The 27,814-nt window shown below is 48.0% G+C and overlaps 1 protein-coding gene across 1 annotated transcript in view; it reads left to right on the top strand.

Moving 5' to 3' along the window:
• Positions 1-27,814, top strand: part of LOC144276372 (LHFPL tetraspan subfamily member 7 protein-like) — a 147,044-nt gene that overhangs the window by 26,078 nt on the left and 93,152 nt on the right. Inside the window, exon 2 of the mRNA XM_077836382.1 lies at positions 15,329-15,467. Within this exon, the coding sequence (XP_077692508.1) occupies positions 15,329-15,467 (139 nt within the window). The remainder of the gene's footprint in view (positions 1-15,328; positions 15,468-27,814) is intronic.

Here is a 27,814-nt window from a genome sequence, read left to right as displayed (position 1 = left end):
TACAAGCGTCCAGTTTTTGAAGCAACATCCCAGTCAAGAGCTCCCCAAGTCCCACCCTTGGATTCTAAAATTGGCATAAAAAAGGCACTTATGTGCTGAAGGGCGAATATAAGCACCCCAAAGGTTTTGCCATCCGATTGAAGTGTCCTTACTTCCCAGCTGGACTCCCCCATCAGCATGGTGCTGAACTAGAAGCCCACAACTAGGGGTAGTGCAGAGGCTGGGTTGGAGACCTGTGGTGCTGGAGTTGACGATGCCGATTGGGCAGGAAGGAATCTGCACGTGTCAGGGAGCGCTGCTTATCGGTGAGTCAGAGCGGGGGCTGCTGTGCGGCACGAGGAGATTATAAGGCTCAGATCAAAAAGAAATGCAAATGATTTTCTGTGAAGCTGCTGACTTTAATACCAGGGAAGTGACTAGCCAATGGGTTAGCAATCTGACTGCACTTTAGAGGGTAAAGGCATTTGTGTATTTAATCTCAGACTGGAAAGGAGTCAGGTTGGAAGCAAACTTCATGGATGACCTCCACACACCCAAGAGCTGCCCTGCATACAGCTGTACCCCTTGATGGCCATCCCTTGTTCTCAGCCACGTCTCCTTGCTCCCAAACCCTGTGTCTGATCTGTGTGCTCTCAAAGATGGCCCAGAAGAGACTAATGTTTCAACAGGCAGATTCTGGCCCTCAGACAATGATGCTCCATGTTACTCCTCTATGGCTTGCTCCATGCCATTAACTAGATGAAGGCAACTCCCAGGTGAGACCACTTCAGCAAGGCTCCTACTGATTTGGCTACTTCCACCTCAGTGTAGCATTCAACCAAGGAAGGCCTCTCCCAGCTCTGCACATGCAGCTGCTGGGAATGCTCTCTTCACCCCATGGACAAGGGTCCTTCTCTGATTCCTGGCTACTGCAACATGTCGGATGCACACAACCCCACCAATGTGATCTTGCAGTCACATTTATTGTTGACAGCCTCTTTATTCCTCATTCCCTTCAGACACCTGGGAAGGTGCCTTTCCATCTATTTAATTATGCTTTCGCAATACTGCTTTCCACACAGATCAGAGTGAATTTCGTCGCCTAATTTACACCAAATAAACCCCCGAGCGAGGTGGTGGCTTACCTTCTCTTCAATACATAATTAATCAAGTGGACAGAGGTGCCGGGCAGACACGTTATTAATAGCTGGCACGCACGTGTCCCAGCATTTCCAATGATCATTTCATTTCTGATCTGCCATGTTGATGTATTATTTACTGGCAAGAAGTGAGAAAATTATTCTTTTTTCCCCAAAGCGCTACTATTCCACTGCAGCGCTCCCTGAGGGAGCCATAGTTCCAGTTAATTGGGGCCCTGCCTGGCTGACTTCTCAAGCATGGCAGCGGGTGCACACTCGCAACCAGTTGTTGCTTAGCCTTTTAACTAATGAAATGAGCCGGTTTCCATGTAATGCTGCCGAGACCCACCTTTCCTCTGCTTTAACAGCTTAATTGTTTGGCTGTAGCAGCGTTGGCTTGAGATCTCTTTATCCTGTATGTAACGAGCTTTCTTTAATAGCCGCCATAGAGAGGGTGTGTGGGGGGAGAGGTTCTGCAATTTTGTATGCTGTTCCCCAGTATACTGCCTGGATATTGCCTGCCACGTAGACAGCATTATGGATCTATTGTGTATTTTTTGTCATGAATATACATGACCTTTCCAGGCAAGTATTAACAAATCTTATATATAGTCTGTATTTGGTACCCTTTGAAAGACCCATTTTGGTTAGGTGATCCATTTATTATCTGTGTAGTTTGTTTTGATTCCAAAAACGGTAACTGTGCATTATAAAATCTACTTGATATGGGAAAAAGAACTTTGCCTTCCTATCACAGCAGAAACCGGGGTGGATGTCTGGCTTAATGTGAAAGATACTCCAAGTTCTTTATCCTTGCAATTCTTCCAGAACAAGATATTGTTTAAGGTACTACTGAATTCCTGCATGTTTGTTAAAGCTAGATTGGTAGCCCTCAGCGAATGTTAGAGATGCAAACAGCCACATGCCAAACTTTTACACATACTATACCTGTCAAAAATGCATGTGTTCTGGAACACCATATTCAGTGCGCTCTTAAAGATTGTAAGTGTTGCTAACTTTCCTTCTCCAAGCTTGTCTACAGTATTACCATTAAAAAATGGATTGCAGTAACTTCTTTAGTGTCCAGAAGAGTTATTCTGAGAAAATGGAAATCTTGCAATTCCTCCCTCATACGCAGACTGGCTTAGTGAGCTCTCTACTACGACAATAATGGAAAAAATGACTCTGTCTCATAGGAACGCTTGGAAAAAATCTGATGATGTCTGGTTACATATGAAACGATGGCACACTTCTCAGTTTAGTATATATTAGTCCCTGATACTCAGAGGTTATGTTCTCACTGATTAATCTATTTAGTCACTTTAATTATTGATGCCCTGTATGACTTCTACGCTGGGTTTTTTGTTTGTTTTTGTTGGGTTTTCCCCCCAGGTTTTTACAAATAAATAATACTGAATGTTGTTATCTATATGGTATTTCCATCTTGTGCATGTATTCATAGCGATTGTGTTTTATTATGTGTTTATATTTTATATAAAAATTATAAAAGTAAAGTTAAAAAAATCAAATCTACGTGATCCCGATTTAAGGCTGTCTGTCACTTTTTTCCATAGAAAAGGATTTCCCCATCTTTTATTTTTCCACGCTAATAACGTTGGGAGATCCGTTCTTTTCCAGAAATGAGCTCTCCCACATCTGGTTGCTAGTGGTAATGGTGTTTGCAGTGGGTCCTTGCCCAAGCCAGAATTCTCCTTTGGACTGTAATCCAACAGAATCACTGCGGGAGCTCAATGTAGTTGTCTTGAAAGTTCTATTTATTATTTCCCTCCAGAATACTATGATCTTAAGGCGTTCCCACTGGATACAGTCCTCTCCAGCATTTGACTCCCCTTCTCATGTATTTTATTATGAGCCCAATTTGCCTCTAATGCTCTCAGTGCTGGGCCAGTTGCTGTCACGCTGTTTTATTACTGCTTGATTCCCTGCACATCTTCCAACTGGTGGGAGGAAGACTCTTGTCCCTGATGGAGAACAATGGCGCATGGACAGTTTGTGGCAGGAGTATGGCCCTTAGCAATAGTCCTGGCCAGGGAAGCAACTCATGCAGATGCAATAGGAATCAGCTCTGATATATAAACTCTTTTGCTGATAATCCACTGTCCTCCAGTTGTTAAATAGGAATGATGCTGCGGGGGGAGGTTGCCACATCTCTCTTTCCCTGTGGGATTTTTTAAGACATTGGTTTGGCCTAATAACAAACGACAATTCACCAGCGAGATGATGAGGCTCCTTCCAGGTGCAAGCTTGAAAGGCAGGCGGCATCAAACTGACCACGAGGCCTGGATGCTTTAATCCTATCATGTCGTTGCGTGTGCATTAATTATTGAAGAACTCTGCAAGCCGATCATTCGGTGGCCTCCTGTCTTCTTTGTTGTTTCCTTTACTTCGAGGGCACGAGCCACAACAGAATAGACTCTTACTTACAAACAAAAAGAAAATACCTCCCTGCTGGACCTACCATAGGTTGCTATCCCGCATCAATAGCAGTTGGGTGCACTGCTGGTGGAATACTGCAGCACTTTCAGAGAAGGAGATGCCCAAAGCTCTGTGGGAAGAACACCTGGAAATCCTCTTCAAGAAGTGACACAGCATCCTGGGAATGGGGGAATTGTTCTCCCCCGAACATGTGACTCCTGTCTCTCGGAAATGAGGAGCAGCAAATCACTGCACCTCAAGGCACTTGAGCTGTATCGTTGAGAGTCTCCACGCTCCCTCTAGACTCTTCTGCTGGCCAAGAGTGGCAGCTTGGTGAGCTGGGCTGGGCAGGAGTGTGGCCAGACTACAGAAGAGGGAGGCAGGACTCCTGGGTTCTCTACGCCTGATCTGACACTGACTTGCTAGGGGACCTGGGACAAGCCACTTATCTCTGTTCCTACACAATTATCTCCTCCCTAGGAGTGTTCTGAATGTTTCTAAAGCTCTTTTCACCCCTCAGGGAGAGCAGCTGATCATGTGTGTGTGTGTGTATATACACGGAAGTAGGCCAGACCTGAACCCGACCTGACTTTCCTCTGGGAGGGCTATCCCGCTGAACAGGGAGCCAACAGCAAAAGGATGCCCTTCCTCCTCCTGGAAAGCAACAAAGCTGCTTTCCCTCCTCACCAGTGTCCTAGTCTGGACCAGTGCTGACATGCCTTTCTGTGGTGTCATCCTGCCTGAGCTGCCCGCATGGCTTCACTCCTGCCCTTGACCCTGTGGAGAGATTCAGGGGGTCCTAGGTCCATGTCTGGGAGCCATTGGGAACAGGGAGGTTCTGTTGGCCCAGGAGTGAGTGGCAGCCATTTCTCCCCCACCGCCTAGTGTGCGGCCAAGAGTCATGTCATGCAAGGACATCCTTAATTATTTGTATTGCGATAGCACCTAGGACCAGGATGCCGTTGTGCTAGGCACTGTCCAATCGCATAACAAAGGCATGTCTGAAGATATGTGCCATCTCCCCAAAGAAATGTGAAGTCCACTGGCCTCTTCTTACTCAATATAACGATTATCCTACCTAGCTCTTGCATAGCACTTAGTATAAAACCCAATCCAAAGCCATTATGTAATTATCTCTACTGGCTCATTGATAAACTGGTCCCATTTGCACTTCCCCTTCTGGAAACGTGGCCAAACCCACTGCCCCCCCAAGCCAACCTCTCACACCTCAGCCTTTTAGCTCTGAGTAAGAACTTGAGTGGCTCATGGATCATTTCCAGAAGAAACAGTGAGATTGTAGGGGATTTGTACTAACATAATTAAGAGGAAGCCTAGATCATTAAAACTAATGTGCCTGACATAAGTGAGGAGAAAGAAGTGCTTCGCAGAGACCTCTTTGTGCCGTGAAATATTCATCAGTCTAAATATTTCATTGGGGAAGCCGTAGCTGCCAGTGTTAGGCCCGATGCTAACAAATCCAGATCTTCATCCCAATTCTGAGGCAAGAAGATGAATGGGTGGGATGTGTGGGGGGGTGTTTTTACATCATTGGATGAAAACTGCAAAGCAAAATGCCCAGCAGAACCTGCTTCAAAGAAGAAATTAAAGAAGTTATTCCTGAAACAATCGCTGTGACTCCTTAGCTTCAAGTCAACCTGCTTTGATTATTGTTCGCCTTGCAGTAGTGCCTAGGGGCTGCAGCTGAGATCAGGGCCCCATTGTGCTAGGTGCTGTGCAAACTCATAGGGACCATCCCTGCTCTAGGCAGACAAAGGGTAGGAGGGGAAACTGAGGCATAGAGTAGGGACGGGATTTGCCCAATCTCACAAAACAGATCAGGAAAAGAGCTGGGACAAGACCCCAGGTCTTGTGCCTCCCCAGGCCACTGCTGTAGCCAGGTGACCACGCTGCAGCCCTGCATCAACCTCTGCTGAGCTGTGGATTTTCACCAAACCAGCAAATTTTCTGCCTGCAGCACCGACCGGCAGACAAAGGCAGATTGACTCAGTGAGAAGCAGGATTAAGCCCTTTGGAAGAGTCCAGCTTTCCCTTATACAGACCTGTGGGTGGTCATCTGCAGTGAAGTTACTGGAGACTTTGGGGAGGGGGCAATTGGCTTGAGAGGTGGAAGATCTGTGAAAAGCCATCTCCTGAGGAGAAAGAAAAAGCTCCCAGCAGCAGCCGCAGGAGCAGCCCAGAGAGCAGTTGTCGGACTGCTCCTGCTGGATTGTGATGCCTTTTTCCAGCACTTGGCTGGGGGTGTGTGGGATGCATGCATAAACCTAGATGCATGCGGTCTGCGTTTGCCGCCCCAGTCAGTCCGATTGGGGGCAGGAAGTGTGCAGGAGCAGATAATGCCTCATCGTTAGTGGATGCTTCCTGACCTGGATTCTTTTCTGCCTTGAGGATCACTCGTCTCTTTGGATCTGAGCAGCTCAAAAGACAACAGAGCAAAGCAGCTATCCTTGCTCAAGTGATTCATATGTTTGTCTCGTGTATTTGGGTCGTGGGCACCATTCCCTGGGATGCAGAAGGGACACGAGGCTGCCCAAATCACTGTCTGAACTCCCAGTGACTGAACCAGCACATCATCAGTAGTGAGTGTCATCGCGTGGGTGTGGAGTGCAATGCAGGGGGCTGGTAACCAATCCCCCCATAATTTTTTCCCTTTGAGCAGGACTACAGGTCTGAGTGACATGGTGCCACCTCTGGTTAACGGCAGGGCTACCCCCAGATTCACTGCCCCCAGAGGGAAAGTCTCTGACATTACCTTGGCTGGAATCTGGGCGGGATTTTGTGGCTAAAACCCTGATTCTGCCAACCAGCATTATTCCACGGCTTGGGTTTGACGTGTTCTTTTAATGACAGCAGCCGCCCCCACACCAGTCCCGCCCTGCTTAACTGAGCTCTGCTGGGATTCTCCCCTTTCCTGCTTTCAAATGGTGCCCGAAGACCTTTCTTCCGTTCCATGTTAGCTGTCGGACAGCCCCTGCCAGAGACCTGCCCTGCAGGCTCTTGTCGGCTCTAGGCTTTACATAGCGTATTAATAATCTATTGCCATGGTAGCATTTGGATAGCTTGTGTGGAGCCCCCAACTATAAATACCAGCAGGATTATTACCTGGCGGGGGGTGGGGGGAGCGGGAAACGACACCCTTCCCATGCGTGCATTTAAGAAGCTGCTTTGCTGCATCTCTGCTCTCCCAGCTTGTCTCCTGCTAACATCACCCTGGGCTGCCCAAGGTCAGGCCTCCCAGATCTCAAACACAGCTTCCCTGGGGCTTGGGGCGAGCTATAAATACTGCCAGCAGCAGGGCATGTTTATGCCAAGCAGTTCACACCCAGCCGGGCACTGGGGACTGCTTGTCTGTAGACAGGCTCAGCAGGAGTGGGTGGTTGTAGCATAGTGTCTGTTGAGGCCCACAACCCTAGGCCGCAGGGGCCCAGCAGTGGCTCCTGGTAGCTCACAGACAGACAAGCTAATGTGCCCAACCGGTTGTCCACTTGGTTGGTTCTGCAGCTGACCTTCTCAGTGGGTGTTTGAGGCTATGAGGGAAAGCAGCAGCTGGGGGAGAAATGCCCATCGGTGGGAGAAGCGAGTGAGCATTTGGCTCAAGAGTTGAGCTGCCCTCGTGGAGACAGCATCGGGGAGCTAGCATCACTCAGGTTCCATTGCTCACCCAGGGCAAGTGGTGATAAATGAGCTTCTGAGGCTAAAATCAGCCCCCTGGCAGAGTGGCCTCTGCACGGATCCCTCTCTTGCACCGCTGGCTAACCCTGCCCAGGTGGGCTCACCCCCCGGGATAGAGGGATTGGCCTTAGACAGCTCTTGTTCCCCCACCGCACAAATTTTCTCACCTGCCCGGTTAACTTTCCCACATCTGACTGGCGACGCACTGGGGCCTCCAGGGCTGCACCCGCTACCTTTTAGGGATAGGGTGGAGTCCTGAAATATTAGCAATGACCCACCGGCCCAGAGAGGGGTCCAGCTCTGCAGAAAGAAAAGGCCCAGCAGAGACGCTAGTCAACACTGGCTGGGTTTCGTCAGTGATGGAGCTAGAGAGAGCCTCCGTGCCTGTGTCCCCTTTACGTTCTCTGCAGTCCAGTCCTGTCTCTTCTCCACCATGAAGGGCTCCAGGGCCCACAATGAGCCTAGGCCTAAGCCTGATCCTGGCCACCAGCTGAGGGTGTCGGCCTGGCCCAGGATGCTGCCCATACCACTGACTGAAAGGCAAAGGGCAGTGTCCGAGGAGGGGAATGCTGGAACGCTAATCAAGGGCTATAGGAAAACAGGAGTACTTCCGCTTGGCCTAGGGACGCTCTCTGGGCTCTGTGACCTCCCTCAAAGGCCCCAGAAGGACTGCAAGAGCTGCCAAGGACCCCCCTGCCAAAGCTCCAACACCGGTGCTGATTTCTGCAGACGGGGCTTTCCTTCCTGAGTGCCAACAGACTTTCCGAGCTGCCTGCCTGGGGTAATTTCTACTTAGAATAACCTTTGCCACTGAAGTGCTTTTAAAGGGACTCAAAGCTGCCAGCTATCGAGACGTTATTGGTGCCTCTCCGCTTGTGCCGTCTGCCTGTGGGATTATCCTGCCCTTTGTTGTACTGTTCAGGCTGGAGACGAAAGGTGCCCGGCTGCAGAGTGACGTGATGGGGATGCATGCCTCATCTTTGTCGGGCTCCATCAAGCTTCTGCGCTCATCTCAGCCACATGCGTGGCCACCCCTCTGCCACATTTGTAGCTGGGCTGCAGCCCCGACCTCAGATCCAGTCTGGGCCAGGCGGCATCTCCCACTGTAAGTCCAGGAGACAGCAGGCTCTACCTTCTTGGCATCAACCCGTGGCTTTAACTGTAACAGAGAGCGACAATGCAGTGGGAGAACTCCATGTGGCCTGCACTTACGGGAATGATGCAGGGGAAGAGTCCCTCTCCTTTCCCCTCCCTTTCCAGACACCTGTCTGTTCGTCTTGCTCCCTGTTTGCACCAGGAGGAAAAGTTTTCACTGTCCTGTCTCAGACCCTTGCACAAATCCTCTGCTGCAGTTTAGGGCTCTCCGTTGATTTGCAAACATGACATGGGAGACTAGATTCATGAGAGGAAGGAGAAGATCTGTAGGCATCAGAGGTGGGGATGGAAATCTGGCTTCTTAGTAGGTCGGGTTTGGTTCTCTCTTCAGTTTAGCCTCTAGTTCTCAACCAGCCCCTCATCCCCAGTGCACGCTTGTTGTGACACACAGTGGTGTTTCCCTGCTTAGTCGATCTCAGCTGGATGTTTGCAGCAGCAGCAGGGCTGGTGGCAACAGCAGGAAGAGGGCAGAAACAGTGAACCAGGGGCAAACGCAGAGTGTCCTAAGGAAAAGTGGGAGCTACATGGTTCTTCCCTTCTGTTCTAAAACTCTCCCCATTATTTGTGTGTTCTTCACAATCAATATTATTCCTCCCCTCCCCCCACAAGTAATTACATCAATGCCCGTGATCAACCCTACACGAACACACCGCTGTTCCAACGCAACCCTACAATAACAAACCAGGAAGTGCAGCTCAATGCCCAGGAATGAATTTATGAGAGTAACCCACTGCCTGCGGCCCAGCGTACGTGAGGAGCCCCACGTTAACAAATCAGCATTCCCAGCCCAAGGTGTATAAGCGAACCTGCCATCACAAAACAACAGCAAAGCAGTGTGCATGCGTGATCAAAGGAGGCATACTCTGGTAGGGAAACATCCCACGTGTGAGCTTCCAAAGGCTTATATTGTAAAAGCGCAGTGAGGCTACAGAATCCTTCCATGATTTCTGACAGATACCCTGACAAGTGCATGTTTTACAGCGAGCCCTGGTAAAACGTTGGCGCCCCAGTGGCAACATTTCAAGTGTCCCTTAAAGCAGCAGCTTATCTAGTGTTAAATTATCATGGAATGAACACCTATGGAAATATCGCTCACGTGACAAGGGCATGAATAGCAAATGAATTCTTTGTGGCCGGCTGGCAGCCTTGCCATGAATCCTAAATGAATTCTGTAATAATGGAACACTTGGCCTATGCCGTCCCTGCCAAGCCGTACTGGGACGGCAAACGCAGATTATGGTTTAAGGATTTTATAATCTAATCTTTTCTTCTGCGTTGTGTCCACCTTGCTTATTTAAATGGTAAATTCTCTGGGACTGGCTTACCATGTGTACATAGAACACTCCCTCTTTCTGTACGTGAAACACTTCTCTAGTGACTGCTTCTTAAAATAAAAAAGAGAAGGGAAGAAGCCGAGTGGAAAATGGAAAGCAACAGTATAGTTTCGGTCTAGTGCAGTGTCTGTGAATGGCAATTTCCTCTTGGAAGCTGACCCCGGAGTGAAGTGAGCAAAACAGCCCTGCCAGCAGTGCAGCAGCTGTGTAATTGCAGATGGGGAAAGCACTATTATGGTGTGCAAATCATCCTATGCCACTGCATGTTTGAACAAAGCAGAGGGTATATTATGTTTTATAAATCCTTCAGGACCTAGGCTTATTATCGAGGTGGTGCCACGCCCATGAACAAAGGAACGCAAGCGATGGGGAATGAAAGGCAGCCCGCGTCAGTCACTTTCAGAAGGTGGGGGTAGAAAGGAATCCAAAGTGGATTGGAGAGAGGCAAATAGAAATGATCTGGTGCAGGGAGGTGTTAACCCATGGACTTGAACTTCAAAGGGAAAATCGGATCGCTCTCTGGCGTGGATTGCAAAGGGATGAGGAGAGCAGTGGGTTGCTGCCGTAGCTTTTTTTGCTCCTTTGCAAGAGCAGAACTTTCCCCCTGAATCTTTAGAGCAGGGGGGGCCAACCTGGGCCTCCGGAGGCTCATGCGGCTCTTCAGAAGTTACTGTGCGGCTCCTTGTCCAGGCACCGACTCCGGGGCTGGAGCTACAGGCTCCAACTTTCCAGTGTGCCGGGGGGTGCTCACGGCTCAACCCCTGGCTCTGCCACAGGCCCTGCCCCCACTCCACCCCTTTCCGTGCCCTCCCCTGAGCCTGCTGTGCCCTTGCTCCTCCCCCGTCCCTCCCAGAGCCTCCTGCACGCCACAAAACAGCTGATGGGGAGGGAGGGGGAGGCGCTGATCGGCAGGGCTGCCGGTGGGTGGGAGGCGCTGGGAGTGGGGCGTGGGGAGCTGAAGGGGGGCTGCTGACGTATTACTGTGGCTCTTTGGCACTGTACATTGGTAAATTCTGGCTCCTTCTCAGGCTCAGTTTGGCCACCCCCGCTTTAGAGCTTTGACTGTCTCCCCACTGCCCATTTAGCTGAACCTGACCCTAACATGTGTCCTTTGGCAGAAGAGGAGAAGGTCCATTTCTGCTCTCCTACATTTTGTTACTATCATCTTGCTGCAATTGATTGCTATCCCAGCAGGGCGGAACCTGTTCTTGGTACATTTGGCTTAAATAACAAGCGAACGTGCAATCTCAGTTGCAAATATCGTGATAGCTACAAGGCAGGGACAGACTTTTCAAGTCAGATCTGTACTGCCTGGGTCATTGTTCCTGGAGGGCAGCGGAATTTTTACTAGGCTTTTTGGACAGCACCACAAGATTTCTTGAACAAGTCCAATTGCTGTTTTCTCTGCATTTGCTTGATCGTGAGTCCTGCATCTTAACATGCACTTAACAGACTATTTAGTTCTGGATCCTGATTTAAAACCTCTTTGGCGGTGGGGTGGGGGGGGAATAAAAGGAAGGGTTTTATTGGTTTTGTTTCTATGGTAACCATGGTTGCTCAGAAGCTGGAACAGGAAAAGAAAATTGTGCATTTTTAACCAGAAGTGTCACTGGGGCAAACGGCACACACAATGACTCAGAGTTGATGTTATACACTGGATGCACCAGCAGCCCCATCCGCACTGCCAGGGTAACAGTCTATGCCACCCAGCCCTGCCATCCTTATTTCTGGACCACCTCTCATTACGAAGACCATCGCTCACATCAGATCCTCTGCTACATCCAGGGTTGCACCTAGCTTGGAAAATTTAGGACCACCGGGATGGCCCTATCACTGGTACCGACAGGGGGAGTGCTCAAGGAGCCAAGACTTGGATGCTTTCAGCACAGCTCAGAGTAGGAGCAAAGGGACATGGTGGGGAAAAAGCCAAGTCCAGTGGACACTGCAGTCTCCATGTCTCTATCAAAGGTAGAGCTGCGATGTCAGTGAATTATTGGACCTATGTTTGCAGTCAATGTTCGTTACAGGAAAGAACCAGCCTTGGGAATGCTCCCTGGCTAGCGAGAGCTGTATACACCTCACAGAAATTAAGCCCACACTTTCTTAAGCACTGGCCTGTGCTCACAATCTCTCTCTTTGTTATTGTGGGTCTCGGTTCCTGTTTGCGTCTGTCAGTGCCCTGTAGAGGCTGAGCTGTGACAACAGCTGCCATGTTCAAGGTGTGTCAGCTTTCCCAGTATAACCCTGCTAGGGTGACCAGATGTCCCAATTTTATAGGGACAGTACCGATTTTTGGGTCTTTTCTTATATAGGATCCTATTACCCTCCACCCCCTGTCCCGATTTTTCCCATTTGCTGTCTGGTCATCCTAAACCCTGCTGTTTTCCTGTTTTGTCTCTGTTCAAGCAGGCTCAGGACCCATGCAAAATCAGATCTTGCTTTTGGTCTTCAGTGGCATTTGCATTCCCATTTCCAGCGCCCTTGGGGCATAAAATGGCCCTGTCACTTCTCTTGTCTGCCATGCGTGGGAACAGCTGCTTCTTGTCTGGAGGGAGCACGTCACATATTTGTTTTTTGTTACATGCTGGGTTCAAACTCCTGAGCTAAAATTATTGCTCTGTTCTTACCCTGGGGTGGATTTCAGGAACTCATCTGGAATACACACACATGCCTTGGCTTCTGGTACCCAGTGGTGCTGAGCAATCACAGGCACCAACTGATGAGAGGCTTGCAGTGTGGCTCCTTGCCCATGCAGCTGTGATTTATTCCCCCCATTTCCCCCTGATGGCCACAGGATGCAGTGACATTTTCTCTTCTCAGTTTGCCTATGTTCTGGCCAAGTGAGAGCTGCATTTCTGCCTGCCACCTGTACCCTCACCTGTCCAGACTGAGCCACTCTCCAGCTTAACAACAACTCTCCGCTCTGTGGAGCTCAAAGCGCTTTACAGAGGGGAGAGAATATCAATGGTTGGGATTGTCACTAAGGGCCTAAGAGAGTTAGGCTCCTGAAATCCCCAGCCACTATTGTACAAATGAGGAAACTGAGGCACCAAGGGGGGATGTGTCTTGCCCAGGCTGGTCAGTGTCAGAGCCTGGTCTCCAGCTTGCTCCAGTCACGGGGGCACTGTTGTCACCTAGGGTATGTCTTGATTGCAATAAAAGATCTGCAGTGCAGAGTCTCAGAGCCCAGGTCAGTTGACCTGGGTTGCAGGGCTAAAAATAGCAGTATAGACATTTGCGTCCAGGGCACAGCCTGGGCTCTGAAACCTGGTTCTGGGGGAGGGTCTCAGGCTTCAGCCTGAGTAGAAATGGCTAGAGTTATTTTTAGCCCTGCAGCTCGAGCGCCACCAGCCCGAGTCAATTGACCTGGGCTCTGAAACCCAGTGCTGCAGGTTTTCCTTTGCAGTGTAGACGTACCCTTAATCTTACTTGGCCACCTCTTGGAGGGCAGTTTGAGGTCACTGCTTTGATCCTCTTTGGACTGAGCGATGCCCAATGATGGTGCCTCAGGCAGTGCTGGTGATGTGGCCGGGTGAGGAGTGTCTTCCCTGGATCCCAGGAGCTCTCAGTTCTGGTCTGGTGGGATCACAGACAGGCCATAGAGGAACAAAGGAGAGATCCCCTGGCCCTGGCCCAGGCCGGCGTCTTCTGAAGTTGTTCCTGATCCCATCCTAGATAGCTGTGTCCCAATGCTATCTGTTTGGACCACGAATTAGCTGGGGTTTTATTTTTAGATGCTGTTCCAACTTGCACCCTCAGGGTGCAATGTTAAATGGCAAGGCTGTCATCTGGCAGAGGACAGTACGAACCTGTGAAGATGCGAGCGGCATACCCACCTGCTCTGCCCTGAGAGCAGCTAGGAGGGTGGCGAGTTGTGATTGGCTAAGAATTGTGCACAGCCTATTATGGTTGTTATGCTATCTCCCACCCTGCCCTCTTGTTTCTCATCCACCTGCCATGTCTTGTCGTTTAGGCTGTAAGTTCTTTAGGGTGTGCTGGGTACAGCCGGGGTAGTCAATTATTTTTTGTAAGGTCCAAATTTCTTGGTCAAGTTCCAGACTCCAGAAAAAATAATAATAATAATAAGTAAATAAAAAGATTTTGGGGTCCGTTCAAAAGTGTCTGGCAGTCCAAGTTTGGCCTGCGGTCCACCTATTGACTACCCTGGGATACAGTATGAAAATTACAAGCTATCACTGTAAGTATGAGGGGTTTCCTGGACTTGCTTCCTGGCTGGGGGGTATTGTAGGGAAGCATCCAATCTGGGTCTTTCAGCAAAGAGCCAGCCTAGGGTAAGTGGGGAGTTGTACCGCTCTGCCTTAGGGAGCAGCCTGCTTTGTCTCTCTGTTGTGGGTTCTCGTCTGTTAAGGTTCTGGATTTTAAGAAATAAAGTCATGCTACCTTTCAAACTTCCAGCAAAAGTATTTTATGTTTTTTCTAACTTCTCTGTTTGTGTGCCATAAACATACATCATTTACTATATGTCTGGGCAGCCCCTAGTGCAATGGGTCCCTCGCCTGGCTGGCCTGCAGATGCTACCATAATCTAAATGTTTAATAATAACTGCACTGCTTGAGTTCTGATTTGATCATAATAAATAACTAGAGACACTTTCAGAACAGAGAGAGAGAGAGAGAGACTTATGAAAGCTGGCCAGAGGTGGGAGGGGGATGCACCACGGCCCAGGTGTCGGGGAGGGGACAGGGACGGCTGTGCTAGGGGAGGCAATGCCGCCCATGTTCCAGAGTAATAACGGACTAGCGTTTCTTTAGGTGAATGCTGCAATGGAATTAGCCTAGTAGCAGGTCCCACTTCACAGCAGTAGGGCATCTTCTGAGAAGTACGTATTAATGAGAGAGCTTTCAGGCCTGGATGCGATAACTAGATACATTTTATCTATCAGTGGAGGCGCTGAAATGCATCGGAGGCATCTCATGGCACTTGTATTCGTTACATAATCCCGTCATGCATGTAATACATTTGCTATTATCACTATAGCCTAATACTGATAACTCAGGGGACTCAGTGACAGGTGAACCATGGGCTAAAGATTTAACAGTGAACTTAAGCACCATAACATGAAAGGGAAGGGATGGGGGAAGCCTAGTATGACAGTGCTCTGTTTCTAATTTCAGGGCAGAATAAATGTTAAAAGCTCTGTTGGGAGACCAGAGACATGATGTCAGATTAAAAGAAAATCCGTTCTATTAGTCAGCACTCTGGCTACTAATTTGGTGAAAAAATATTTGGAGGGCAGTTAAGATTCCAAAGGTACAGCTGGGCATTGTGAGTCTTGCATGGCGGGACATGAGGCCCCTCCAGGCATCAGACCCCACCACCTCTCATAGGAAAGGCAGTGTTAAGTAATGGCTTCTCCTGCAATAGTCTAGAACATGCCGTTTACCCAGGGCAGTTTATGCATGTGAAACAGTAGGACAATTGGACGGGCAGTGGTAAGTGATGCCACCACTACCCAAAATCAGCTTGATTTCTGAGCTGAGCAAGTGGGCTGGTGGATGAACAGTGCTCAGCTCAGGGGCTGCCTGTTTTCATGCTCGCTGTCCCGTTAACACCTGTGTGTGTATGTCCTTTCAGACGAGCGCAGTGCTGTGCTCTGGAGGCTGTGCCCTCTTGGCCATCAGCTGTCTGCTGGCGATCATCGCTATATTCCTGCCCAGCGGGCTCTGTGAGAGACGAGTGTGCACCCTGGCTGGCTACATGCAGACAGCAGCGGGTAAGTGACCCCACCCTCAATGTTTTCTCTTATGCCCTCTGTGGTTAAAATGGCGTTCTTATTTTCCAGTACAATTCACCGCACAGGAACTCTGGCTAAAGCTGTCACTGTCCTCAGTGGGGCAGTGAATGCTCAGTGCCTCGGAAAATGAGGCCACTTATTTAGGTGCCTAAATACAGATTTTGACGTCTTGCTTTGGGCACCCAAATCTGTAGATTTTGGCTACGGGTCTTGCGACACCAAATTGGACCATCAGCTTTGGCATCCTCCACCTAGTAGCGGATAATGCTTCAAAGGAAGCCAACGTGCCAGTCACCTAGCATACATGGAAATGCGAATACATGTGAAAATAACATTAAGGCCCAAGCTGCAATGCAGAAGCTCTTCAGGACGGCAGGTCTTGCTTACAAAAATGTTTGTCAAGAGTCGTCTTAACCAGACCTTTTTCTAATGCTGGTTTCTTAGTAGAAATTATTTGTATCACCAGGAAATTTGCTGCTCCCTTCTGTTAATAGTTTTTATTCTGTCCAGCCAGTTAGGAACGTCTCAACTCACAGGTTTCCTTTTATTCTTATTCTTATTATTTATTCTCTACCCAACTTTTGCTGTAGCTTTCCTTAGAACAACAGAGAGATCATGCTATAATTGTGGACAGTCTGATAAGCCCAGGTGAGATCCATTTAATAAAAAGGGGCCTAAACAAAGCTTGGAAAACACTTGACCACTGTGAGACATGATGAGATCTGCCAGATGTTCTGGCAAGTTGTGCTCCATATTCAACTCTAATGAAGGGATGGAGTTACATTATGGTATTGTCCCACTGAACTCAGGTATGCCTCTGCTTCTTCAGATATATTGGCATCTGAATTTGAAGCAGTTGTTGAGCTTCTTGGCTTGGTTTAGTTTGTGTGTGAATGCACCGGTGGGCCGGATTCTGCCTTCTGTGCTCGTGCAGTCACTGTAACAGAGGGCAGAATGGCCAAATTTCTGGTAGAGATAAAACTAGCTCACTGGGCTCAATTGTATTTTCCCCTGTACACGGCAGGAGCTAACTCTTCACTCTTGTTGTTAGGGCATGTCTGTTGCTTCTCCCTCACTCTGCTATAATAATAATAAGTGATGATAATTTGCACTTGCATGGCATCTTTCATCTGCGTATCTAACAGCAATTTGCAAACACTAATTAATTCCCACAGCAGCCCTGTGAGGTAAGTAAATATTAGCCAGTAGGCGACGCTTTGCTTTAGATATTGTATCTTTTATGTGAATTACCATATTGATTCTTGTAATAGGAATTACAATTTAATTAAAATAAAACATTATCCATTGGGCGGGAGAGAGGAGAACAATGTCTTTATTAGTATTATTTGTGTTGCAATAACGACTAGCAGCCCCATCACGGACCAGGACCGCATTGTGCTAGGCGTTGTACCAACAGAACAAAAAGACCCTAACCCAGTAAACTGGACAAAGCTAGATTGAACAATGATCGCCAACAGATGGGAGACTCCTGGCTCCCAGTTCTGTGTGCCATCCATTCTCTTATGTACAAATGACAGCTCTCACTGTGGCTTTGCATATTTTTGTTTGATAAAATTCCATACACAGAATTTAAGTGACCTCAAAAAAGTGTACATATGCGCACGCACACTTCATGTATGGTGTGAAGCAGGATTCTGAGCTAGTAGTTGAATGGAGAACTGCTGATTCACAAGGACCTACGCACAATCAAACCCATCATTCTTCATGCCTGACACCCCCTTGGTGATGTAACTAACTAGCCAAAGACTCATAGCATTAATTGCTCCGCACAAAACAAGGGAACACAGGTTCACTTTGCTAACAGTGTCAGAATTGAAAAATACTGTAAGCAACTTCTGACATTTAGTAGGGCTTAAAAATATTGCCTCTTGAGACCCAAACCCTGTTTATAATGGGTGTCCAGATTTCATTCACGTTCTTACCATCACTGCTGTTAAAAGTTTTTGCATGTAACTGCATCTCTGGAGACTTGTGATGTCTCTTTTCCTTGTACCCAAGCTGTCCTGAAACAGACTAGTTTTATGCCCACCCTGCCTTGTGTCGCCCCCATTCCCCACCCCACTTATACTACCCCAGCATGCCTGGGCAGAATGGCCCCACTTTATCTTTGTGGTTATTTGTGTTTAATTCTTTGTACCCCATTAACATCCTTCCAAAGGGTTTTAAAAACCTCTACAAGAAAGAAAGAAAGAGTTTAGTCTTGTAGCCCCTAATTTGTTGGTCAGAATAAAAAAATCCATTCCCCAAGAAGCTGATGACATTCCTGATGTATTTTCGTTCAGCTCCAGGGGTCTTCTCCTGGAAGCTGTCCCTGGGATGGGGCTTGAAATAAGGTACCCCAGACAGATGCCGTCGAGGGAATGGCAGGTGATGAATTCAGAGATTTCGGGAAGGGCACTGAAAATAAATGCCACGTCCTGACAGAAAACGCCCAGAGCCAAACTTTAGTTACCTGCCAGGGAAACACGCACTGCCATACACCTGTCTGTGTGTGCAGAACCCCTTGAGGCTCTGCAGGGGCCGGCACAGTGGCCTCACTGTCATATTTGAACCACCTAGGCCCCTCCCTAGGAGATAAATCGCAGTTTAGCCAGTTTACTCAGTTCGGTCTCTTATGTGAAACCAAGGGGGGGGAAGTGTTGTAAGGCCTGTGTTCCTGTTGTGAGCAGAGAGGCGTGCCCTCGTTCAAACCCCCCACACCGTTGTTTAATGCATTACGGGCTGTCTCCTGCACCTTTGCAGTCAGCAGCCGAGCATCCCCTGCCCCTCAAGGACTGGGTCCAACGTGCTCCTGGGCAGAGACTGGGACCAGGAATCTCTTTCTCTAGCTATAAATCTCTCTTGCAGCCTGTGCCACTCACACCAACACCCACTGTTCTCAGGGAGTGCCTGACAGCTGTTGCCCGGCAGGGTTTATAGCTGAATGGAGAGTGCTATAGTGTACCTTTTAGAAACCCATCAGGGTGGGCGTCCTCAGGGGCGTACAGAGAAAACCTATCGCATCTCCCTAGTCATGGATGTACTGAGGTACCAGCAAGTCCCATAGAGGCAGATAGAGATTGCAAACCCCGGGCTTTGAAAGACAAGTGGCTGGCGGAGGTGGAGGTGTGTGTGTAGGGAATCGCTCCCTGAATGCTCAAGTGTTTGCCCGAAAACATCCTGATTCAAGACCATTGCTGTCAGGACTTTAGCAGAAATAGATGGTGTTGGTTCTGACCGTGATCCTGAGTTAAAGCAGGAGGACAAACCCACTGGTGTGTCTGTGCCATAGAATAAACACACTTCCCCGAAGATCTCCTCTTGCCCCAGAAACCCATCAGAATTTCCACGTGATACGCCTCATCATCTGACCTGCAGAATTCAATCAGCTTTTTCGTGTTGCGAGGGAAAATGCTGTTACACGGTACCCTCACTGCAGCGCTAAATATGAACTACTCCTGTGGGATCTGATCTGAAAGCAGATGGACAGACCCGTTTCTCCCATCCCACTGCACTGAGGCTGTTATTAAAGATGACTCTTCATGCTCGGCCGAAGGGATAATGAAAACGAAGAAGGAAGCTGCTCGCCTGTCAGAATCTCTCTGGTTCCTGCCTCCAAATGGCTCGCTATTATATCTGTGTGTGCAGAGGCCAGGTTTCTCATGCAGCCTGCCCTTGCCCTCTGCTGCTGAACCTCCTAGTTGTTGGGGACAGCAAATAGAATCTGTATCTGCCTGTATCTGTAACTTTCACTCCATGCATCTGAAGAAGTTGGGTTTTTTACCCATGAAAGCTTATGCCCAAATAAATCTTTAGTTTTTAAGGTGCCACTGGACTCCTCATCTCGTTGTTTTTGTAGATGAGCCCAGTGATCCATGGCAGTGCAATGTGCAGCTGAGCAGGGCGCCTGAGTTAAGGTCCTGAGCATGTTACAAGCTTCCTGGGCTCAGGGAGTGAGTGCTCAGCCCTTTAGGAAAACATCTCAGAATTGCCTGTCCCATATTTCCTCATTTGCCTCTTCTGCCGCATGACGCAGCATCGATAGAGACCAGAAGGGGCTCTGCCCAGACCTCCCTGGCGGAGGCCATGTCCCTGTGGCACACAGCCTTCACCCATAGTGGAGGTGCTGGGTAAATAAAGAAGTGAACATAGGGTCATCCCTGAAGAAGTCCTCCTGCCTTTTGGGCTGAAAACCTGCAGAGGGCCAAGTCTCACGCAGAGGGAAAGAGGAGGTTTTCTTGGTGGGCGGCTAGGCTAACTGGCCTCAGGATTAGAGCTTTGTGTACCATTTTCAGTGGCTCAGGAGATGGGAGGAGGGAGAGTCCAGACTTCTTGTTGTGCAGCCTTTTCCTGAGCCTTCATCAGAGACTATGAAGGCACCACTAGGAGCAAGTGCTCCAGGAAGAAAACAAGGGAAGCCAGTGCTCAGAACCACTGCTCCATCCTCTAGCTCTGGGGCAGTGGTAACCTTCAGATCACCACACTTCAAAACGCACGCATCCAGCTCTGCAGCCTGCTCGGCTCTCGCTCCCACCTAGCAGCTCTGGCCCAGGAACGGGTTTGGAGAAGCACATGGTTCGGGTGGTGAATTTCCCATGCCGTGTACCCCAGTCTTGGTTAGCGTTCTCTTCTCTCCAGGCCTGGCAGCACTTTCCGCAGGGGGGCAAAAGCAAAGGAATGGAATAAATGCATCGACGAGTGCTCAGAGGGAACATGCAGCAGAACCAGTTCACAGGGTCAGTAACCAACCCAAGCCTGAAATCACAAGGCCCTGGAGTCAAAGAAGATTCCAGCCCCACTGCCGCTTCATGGCTTTGCTTCGTCCCTGGTGAAAAGCCTTGACCGTCTGGAGATGGTTGGGGAGGAGAGAATCACTCGCTGAAAGTGTTATGGAGCCCAACCAAACAGCTGAGTCCAGTCTGAAGTCAGGATTCAGTATGGAGCAATGGCCTGGAAAGGCCCTTTCAGTCCTAGAGGTGGTGCCGCAGCATGCTGAGCTGCCCCGGAAGGAATCATACACCTTCAGAAACAGCCATGTTGCCCATCCCACTACAGAGACCCCAGAGGGTGACGCAGCAGGAAGACAGCTGAGTTTGTCTTTGCAGCACTTTCTACCAATACCTGTTCAACATAGACGTTGCAAAGGGGCCAGCCTTGCTTCGTCCTGGGTTGAGATGAGGCATATTAGTGTGACTGCAAAGGAGGGAGATTATCCTGGAGAACATGTGGTCTAGTAGGTAGCAAAGAAGGCTGAGGACACTGGGCACATCACTTCCCCCACTCGCTGCCTCAGCTTCCCCCTTCTCCGAGAGGAACGATGTTCCAGATTAAATCCCCAGCTCTGCCACGAATGTTCTGCACAACACTGGGCCAATCACTTAGTCGCTCTGTGCCTTAGTCCCCCATTTGTAAAGTGTGCACCACAGCACTTCCCTTGCTCACCGGGGTGTTGTGGATACAGGGCTGGATTTAGGGGCAGGTGACCCAGACGGCCACCTGGGGTACCGGGTTTGGAGTTAGTGACAAAAGGGAAAATAGAATGTTTGAAGTAAAATGTTTCAGGTATTCTGTATGCGCTTTCATTTTTCACTAACCTCCTAGAATGTTCTGGACCTTTATACAATCTTGTGGAACCTTCCAGGTTTTCTGAGATCTACGTTTTCCTTGAACCCTCTAGAACGTTGTCAGCCAGGCCCTCATGGGAATAAAAGGGGCCAGGCATAGCCAGTCGGCCAGTGAGATACAAGAACAAAGTGAAGTGAGAGCCCACCTGTGATATTGTTAACCTCGTTTTATTGTGTAATTGTGAAAGTGTACTTGTGACAGGGATAAATCATGTAGACAAATTGTGCATCACAGTCGTGATATGGGCTTCAAATACAATACAAAAAATAAGGTATTCAAAAATTTAACAGTTGGAGGGAGGGGTGCCAAAGACGTTCCTCGGCTGGGGCACCATTTGGTCTAGGGCTGGCCCTGTGGGGATAAACACATTACAGATGTGAGATGAAATGCATCCTAGAATACTCAAGGACCTGACTGAGGAGATATATGAGCCATTAGCGATTATCTTTGAGAAGTCATGGAAGACGGGAGAGATTCCAGAGGACTGGAAAAAGGCAAATATAGTGCCCATCTATAAAAAGGGAAATAAGGACAATTACAGACCAGTCAGCTTAACTTCTGCACCCGGAAAGATAATGGAGCAAATAATTAAGCAATCAATTTGCAAACATCCAGAAGATAATAACGTGATAAGTAACAGTCAGCATGGATTTGTCAAAAACAAATTGCGTCAGACCAACCTGATACCTTTCTTTGACAGGCTAACAAGCCTTGTGGATGAGGGGAAGTGGTGACGTGGTATATCTTGATTTTAGTAAAGCTTTTAATACTGTCTTGCATGACCTCATAAACAAACTAGGGAAATGCAGCCTAGGTGGAGCTACTATATGGTGGGTGCAAAACTGGTTGGAAAACCGTTCCCAGAGAGTAGTTATCAGTGGTTCACAGTAAAGCTGGGAGGGCATAACGAGTGGAGTCCTGCAGGGATTAGTTCTGGGTCCGGTTCTGTTCAATATCTTCATCAATGATTTAGATAATGGCATAGAGAGTACACTTATGAAGTATGAGGACCATACCAATCTGGGAGGGGTTGCAAGTGCTTTGGAGGATAGGATTATAATTAAAAATGATCTGGACAAACTGGAGAAATGGTGTGAAGTAAAGAGGATGAAATTCAGTAAGGACAAATGCAAAGTACTCCACTTAGGAAGGGACAATCAGTTGCACACATACAAAATGGAAACGACTGCCTAGGAAGGAGTACTGCGGAAAGGGATCTGTGGGTCTTAGTGGACCACAAGCTAAATATGAGTCAACAGTGTAACACTGTTGCAGAAAAAGCGAACATCATTCCGGGATGTATCAGCAGGAGTATTGTAAGCAAGATATGAGAAGTAATTCTTCTGCTCCACTCCATGCTGATTAGGCCTCAACTGGAGTATTGTGTCCAGTTCTGGGCGTCACATTTCAGGAAGGATGTGGACAAATTGGAGGAAGTCCAGAGAAGAGCAACAGAAATGATTAAAGGCCTAGAAAACATGACCTATGAGGCAAGATTGAAAAAATTTGGTTTGTTTAGTCTGGAGAAGAGAAGACTAAGGGGGGACATGATAACAGTTTTCAAGTACGTAAAAGGTTGTTACAAGGAGGAGGGAGAAGAATTGTTCTTCTTAACCTCTGAGGATAGGACAAGAAGCAATGGGCTTAAATTGCAGCAAGGGAGGTTTAGGACACTAGGAAAAACTTTCTAACTGTCAGGGTGGTTAAACACGAATAAATTGCCTAGGGAGGTTGTGGAATCTCCATGATGGGAGATTTTTAAGAGCAGGTTAGACAAACACCTGTCAGCGGTGGTCTAGATAATACTTAGTCCTGCCATGAGTGCAGGGGACTGGACTAGATGACCTCTTGACGTCCCTTCCTGTCCTGATTCTATGATTCTATGTTCAGACACTACAGTAATGCGGTTCTGATAGGTACTCTAGCTTGCTAGCTTTCCAAAAAGGGGACAGAGATACGTCCCCTCCTTTGTAAAGCACTTGGAAATCTGTGGGTGAAAAGTGCAATATAAGATTTTAATATTATTAATTACTTGTTGAGCAAAGAGTGCATAGTGTTGCACAGAACGTAGAAACAGACTCTCCCACAGGAATGTCCTCTTCTTTGCATTCAGGACTAAGCCAGTGAAGCTGCTTTATGGACTCATTTTAACCCTGCAGGTAATGGATTTGCTAATAAAGCATGACTTTCTCATGCTAGGTTGCTAGGGCAGCTGATGAAATTCACACCCTTCTGGGATGTTAAATCATTAATCCATAGAATGTCATTAGTTACAGGTCAGGAGGAGATATCAGCCTGCTATCATCCTGGCTCCCTCTCTATTTAAAAAATGACAGTGTGCATTGAATTTCCCCCAGCACGAAATGTGTAAGATAAAAAGAACATTAGGGCTGTTAATGAAGGAATTCTACAAGCGTCCGTTCAGCAAAAGAGAGGCTGATATATGGATGCGGGAATAGCTCGGCCGGCCAATTCATTATCACCCAGCAGCATTAATGTGCTGGGGATCTTCCAGCCTTCTGGGTATTAACTTGTACAATATATAAAATTCTAGGTGAAATTTTCTCTCTCTCTCTCTCTCACATACACCCACACAGAGCCCATTCCCCTGTGCACAGCCTGCTTACTCTGGATTTGTGTGGAGGGAAATGGGGGTGTGTGGCATCCAACATAACCCCTGCCAATTTGCAATCAGTGCATGCGCAGCTCTGGGTCTCCTCTGCAACTGCTGTGCGCTCCTCACATGGGCAATGGAATCCAGATAATCACAGACCCTGTAGCCATGTCTTCTCCTCCTCCCCAATCCCATCATGGTGGATTATGTGGACCCGGTTGCAGAGCCTAGATCCACCATGCATACGGGATGAAAAATCTCACTGCCTGCCCGCTCAACTTCACCCCCCATCCTGGGCAGCAGACTCAACTCTACTTGATAAAGACCTTTGCCTGCGGGGATTTTCACCCACTGGAGTGTAGAATCATAGACTGTAGGGCTGGAAGGTACCTCAAGAGGTCATCAAGTCCAGCCCCCCACGCTGAGGCAGAAACAAGTAAACCTAGACCATCCCTGGCAGGTGTTTGTCCAACCTGTAATTAAAAACCACCACCGACAGGGATTCCACAGCCTCCCTCAGCAGCTTGTACCAGAGCTAGACCACCCTGACAGTTAGAAAGTTTTTCCTAATGTCTAACCTAACTCTCCCGTGCTGCAGACTGAGCCTGTGACTTATTGTCCTGTCTTAAGTGGACATGGATTACAGTCAATCACCGTCCTCTCTCTCCTTTTTGTGACCCTGTTCTCCATCCACTCACACACTTTGTCTGTCTTGTCTATTTATACCTCAAGCTCTTTGAGGCAAGATCTGTCTCTTACTATGTGTATGGACCGTGTCTAGCGCAATGGGCCCCGAACCAAGTACTACTGTCATACAAATAATTTCAAAAATCCACATCAGGCAATGTGGGGAGGAGGGAGCAACCAACAGATCCATGTAACTCTGGCTGCAACAGCCCCATCACTACCTCCAAATCTCCCTCTGCATAGGCTGCAATGCAGCGAGTCCCTGCAGAACACAGCTCCATAGTGTCATGCAACACGTCAGTGGCAAAGCTGGGAACACAACCCAGGTTGCCTGGCTACTCAGGCCAGTGTCCGAGCCACTAGCCCACACAGTTAACACCCCCTGCGTGCGGGGCTTTGCATTTGGTGCTGATGCAGTTTGCGTTGAGGCCAGCACAGGTGCTAGGGACAGACAAAAATGTGTGGGAATGAGGCAAAATCCCTGGAAAGGCAAGCGGCTGGGACAGTTAAATAAAAATGAGGACCTCTGAGTGTTTTACTGATATTGAGCAGGCTGGCCATAAACCATAGCCTCTATGCAGTATTGACAAACGAAAATGTACTAGGTACATTTGGTCAAGCTAATGGGCTGCTGAAGCCCTCACTGGGCCTCAGTAAGTGCTGTATATTGTGCCTTTTAATATCATTTCCCTATGAATTAATTCTTATTCAAACTGAGGTGGCCCTGAGTCAACAGAAGTAAGTCGTGCAGTTTATTGTGATTCAGACACGATGCATCGCTCTGTTTTGTCATTTCTTTCCCCATTCCTCTCCCCTCCCTCCAAGTGGGAATCTTTGTTCGAAATTAATCTTTCCCCACCAGGAGGGTGAGCAGCAAGGAGAGAACCTCCCTCAGAAAATAATTACGTTTGTTGCATGGCACCAGGGTGTTTCTTTAAGGTAGAATAATTGTGGCTGTACTGTGTAGAATAAATTGTATGTAGGCCATGAAACAATGATCTCTTGAGTCTCTGCCCAGGAAAGTTCTGTCCTTGCTATGGACAAGTGTAGGACTGATTCTGTCACTGGTAGAGCCAAGAGTGCTCACTATAAAACTTCATTAGAGATCCTAGGAAGTACAGTGCGTACAGAGGAAGGATGGTTTTGTGGTTAGTGCACTGGGCTGACAGTCAGGAGATATGGATTCAAATTCTGGCTCTGCCCTAGACTCACTGTGTGACTTGGGTCAAGTCACTTACTCCCTTTGTGTCTCCTCAGTTCCACATCTGTAAAGTGGAGGTACTAATACTTCCTTTCTCTATTTTGATTGTAAGCTCTTTGGGGTAGGGATGATATTTTACTCTATGTATGTACAAAACCTAGCGCCATGGGGTTCTGATCTCAGTTGGGGCCTTCAGGCGCTACCATAATATAAATAAATAATGCGGCCACATTTGTTGCTATAGCACCAGCTAACTGTTCCCAAACCTTCAACGAGCTTTCAGTTTTTTAGCCACTCACAAGTGGAAACTATGGATGAATTGAAGTCAATAGCAAAATTCTCCCTGAGTTCAAGGGGCCCGAGATTTTACCCTGTGTGTGTGGTTTCCCCTAACAGATAAATAACATTTGTAAAAAACTGTGTACCCATAATGTGTGTACATGTATATTTGCATCTATATGTATATAGACATATTCTCTCATGCATCACATACCAAATACAGTTCATTCCATCTATCTATACTTTATTTGGTATATGATACGTTAGTGAGAGCTCAAGCATTGTAAATACACAAGAGTAACAAGCTGTTAAAGCCACATTTGAACTTGCCTCTGAAGTACCAGTTTAAATTGATTCGCTTCAGATACCTCACTCCAGCTTTCCGCGAGACCCAGGAGGAGCAGTACAGGGGGTGGGGACTGAGGGCTAGTGAAGTGTGAGGAGGGGAATTAATAGATTTTTTTTCTTGCGTTTCTCTGCTGTTTTATGTTCTTGAATAGACGTGTGTGTTATTTCCGCTCACTTTTAGGTGGCTATGTTAGTTGGTAGTAGCTGTGGAGCTGTGCAGACCTATGTTGTTAAATAATAAATACTATAATCATAGGTTAGAATTTCATATTCATCATCTTTGTGGCTGTGATTATTACCTCTCTGGGATTCCCTGGTGGAAGGGAGCAGATCAGCAAACACATTATTTCTTCTCGTCAGAATATAAACAAGAACAAATATTGAATCAGCCTTTGTCCCAACCCCGCTGGCTCCCTTCTAATACAGATTTGACATGTATCCTCGTTAGTTGGGTGGCTTTCTGGGCTTTATCCTTTTCTCCTCTGTTATCAGTAGCAGCTTCTAACCCCTTGCAAAATCAGTCTGGACTTGGCTTTTTAAAGACAAGGGTGGCATGTTCCCACTTCCGCTATTTTTGTCCGTGTAAGGGGAATTGGAGAATCCTTAGCTTCCAGGTTTAGAGCTCCTGAACCCTGCTTTACAAAGGGTCTGGGCTACTTTAGCGGACACTAAGATGGGTGCCTCCCATGTGCAGTGATATTGTCTGAAAGGTGGAAATGTGATAAACATTACTGGCTCCATCAATAAATTAACTTTCTCCCCCTTGATTTGTGTTAAACTCTCCTTTCCCACTGCCTAACCTGACCTTTGTCTCTTGAAATTAAAACTCGGTTCCTATTTTCCCTCATCCCCATCCTCCTGCCCCACTTTGCAGAGCTAAGGGAATTTAGCAGAGCTCTGCAGACAGGAGCAAAACGAATACAGTGTAATAAAAAGATGGATCCAGCCCTCTAACTTCAAGATAAAGGGCCAGGCATAGACAACCAGGGGCAATGAAAGATGCTTTCACGTATCTGAGCAGGGGAGCCAGCAAAAGTAATGAGAAGATATCTGTACCAAGCTCAATCGTTTCAGCCCTTTCAGCTATAGCTGATCAAATAGGCACATGGGGCTTTGAATTTCATTCACATAAATTCAGACATGGAGCCCGAATTGAACCAGGTGATACAGGTTTGGGGCCTGTTTCTGAGAGCAGCACCACTGAGAGCTGGGAGGAGGGGAGGTGCTCAGCATCTTGCAAGGGATCAGGCCCTCGTGTTTGGCTCTTGGCTGCTATTTTTAAGCAGCTGAACCCTGCAGCCCCTCCCTCATCACGCCCCCCCCCCCAATTCCATAAGGAAAGAGTATGTAAACTTTGTGCAGATAAAGCAAAATGTGAATTGCAGGGCGAGCGGGTCTGGCAAGGCTATAGTGCTCTGGGGATTGCTTCCAAGAGAGAACACGATTTAAAGCTGGGGTGAGGGGACGAGGCAGAAAGGGGTGGACGGAAGGGCAGCTATAGAATGACTGCCCTTCGCAAGCACCGCTGCTGCCAGTTACCGGAGACATGAGACGCACATTGTCTCCAGCCAC

The sequence above is a fragment of the Eretmochelys imbricata genome, chromosome 17 (assembly GCF_965152235.1).
Source record: "Eretmochelys imbricata isolate rEreImb1 chromosome 17, rEreImb1.hap1, whole genome shotgun sequence".
Taxonomy (NCBI): Eukaryota; Metazoa; Chordata; order Testudines; family Cheloniidae; genus Eretmochelys; species Eretmochelys imbricata.
This window is presented reverse-complemented; position numbering and strand designations above follow the sequence as displayed.